Below are 2,197 nucleotides of genomic sequence, written 5' to 3'. Positions count from 1 at the left end.
CAGGTCCCTACTGAGCAGAAACCCCTGACATGGGACTCAATCCCAGGACCCTGGGATCCTAACCTGAGCAAAAAGCAGATGCTTAACCAACTAAGCCACCCAGGTACCCCCACTTGCAGATTACTAATGAATTATGAGGCCACTCCTCATGCAGGGTGAAAGTATGAACCTCCTAGACTTAAATGTATTGTGCTTGTGTAGAATCAAGTCAGCTCTCAGTCCATTTGGCCTATTACCTGTCCCTAAATAACCTTTGTTTATATTAAGGCAGTTTGTATTTTGTTAGAGTCCATTCCTCTGCATGTTACTGGGGATTAAGGTTTCTGAGAGGACAAATCTGGACATAACCTCAGCAGAACCATCTCTTCTTTTGTAACCTCTTCAAGGCATCTTTGATTTCCTTATTCCTCAGACTGTAAATCAAGGGATTCAACATGGGAATGGCTACAGTGTAGAATACTGATGCAAATCTGTCAAAACTGGAGGAACCACCAGAGCTGGAACTCAAATAGACAGAGATACTTGAGGTATAGAAGAGGGAAACCGCTGTCAGATGAGAAGCACAAGTGTTGAAAGCCTTGGACCTACCTTTAGCTGAAGTGATCTTCATGATGGAGTTGACAATATAAACATAGGATATCATGATAATGAGGGCATTTATTATCCCAAAGAACATTGATAATATAGCAATCAATAGTCTCACAAAGAAAGTATCAGTGCAGGACAGGATTATCAGTTGGGGTATGTCACAGAAGAAGTGCTTGATGACATTAGGCCCACAAAAGTGGAGCTGAAACATGCTACACAACTGGGATATAGAAGCAGAGAGTCCAGCCAAATAGGATCCCAGCACCATCCGAATACACAGGGTGGGTGACATGATGGATGAATAGAGAAGTGGATTGCAAATGGCACTATATCGGTCATAAGCCATGGCTGTCATAAGACAAGACTCACTCAGTGCCATGGTTGCAAAGACAAAGTACTGGACAGCACAACCCACAAAGGTAATGGTCTGCTGCTCTTGGAAAAAGTTGGAGAGCATCTTGGGAGCTATAGAGGTCACATAGCAGATATCTATGAAGGACAGATTACTGAGGAAGAAGTACATGGGTGTGTGGAGATGAGAGTCCATCCTTATTAAGATGATGAGGCACAGGTTCCAAGTCAGAGTCAAAATGTAGATCAGCAGGAATACAACAAAGAGCACTGCTAGGATTCTGGGAAAATCAGAGAATCCCAAAAGGATGAAATAGGTGATCTGTGTCATATTTCCTCCTGCAATCATTGGCTTGCTGCTTCTAAAATCAGAAAAGAGAGAAGAGAATGCACAGCTGACTCAGGTGAGATGACAGTATTACAATTCCCATATGAGCTGTTTTTTCCCTCCACGGAGTGCTGGAAAGAACCAATGTCTCACTGTCCTAATGAAAAGACCCAGCTCTTCATCTCAAATTGTCAAGAAGTGTGTTTTTAAAAGTGCCTCTAAATAATGATGTGTTATATGTTGGCTAATAGAATTAAAATTTTAAAAAAAAGTGCTTCAGGTTCTCAAATATTTCATGAAGTCTCATGAAAATTAAAGAGATATGTTTGAATTTGACTAAGAAGCAAAATAATGCAAATGTTGTGAATATTACAGAGATCATTCATCAAAAGTTTTTTTTAAAACCTTTGATAATGCACTATATAGCCAGTTTTACTAGAACATAAGTGGAATCACTCTAGATTAAAACTGAGATAGCCCTTCAGGCCCACATGGCCATCCAGGTAATGTTTTGAAATTTCCTTTTTTATCTTTAGGAAAAGCTTTTTACTCTCTTTGTAATAATTTCACAAACTTTATATGAATACAGTAAATATATAATCTTCTAACTGCCCTGGAAAACTATATAATAACTTATCACTCTGATAATATTTTCTTGAGGCACAGTATATGTATCCAGTAAAGTTATGGAAGAAGTCTTCTTAAGGAAGTCTTTGTACTAAGTATACCAATGGGAAGGCAGTACAGATCACTATTGACCCCCCAATTTTTTCAATATTAGGGTACTTTACTACTTGAGAAACAACATGGTATGGTGGCTAAATGTTCAGACTTTGGAGTTTTGTCTAGTAACCTCTTTATGAACTTGTCCCAATAGCTTAAACACAGTAACATTGATTTGCTCAAAATGAAGTGAGGACATTAAGAGCC

General features: G+C 39.0%; 1 protein-coding gene across 1 annotated transcript; it reads right to left on the bottom strand.

Moving 5' to 3' along the window:
* Positions 1-349: 349 nt before the first annotated feature.
* Positions 350-1,288, bottom strand: LOC132009427 (olfactory receptor 5AN1-like). The gene has a single exon (XM_059387608.1). The coding sequence runs from the start codon at positions 1,286-1,288 to the stop codon at positions 350-352; it is 939 nt and encodes a 312-aa protein (XP_059243591.1).
* Positions 1,289-2,197: the final 909 nt, after the last annotated feature.

Source organism: Mustela nigripes, chromosome 1, assembly GCF_022355385.1.
Source record: "Mustela nigripes isolate SB6536 chromosome 1, MUSNIG.SB6536, whole genome shotgun sequence".
Taxonomy (NCBI): Eukaryota; Metazoa; Chordata; class Mammalia; order Carnivora; family Mustelidae; genus Mustela; species Mustela nigripes.
This window is presented reverse-complemented; position numbering and strand designations above follow the sequence as displayed.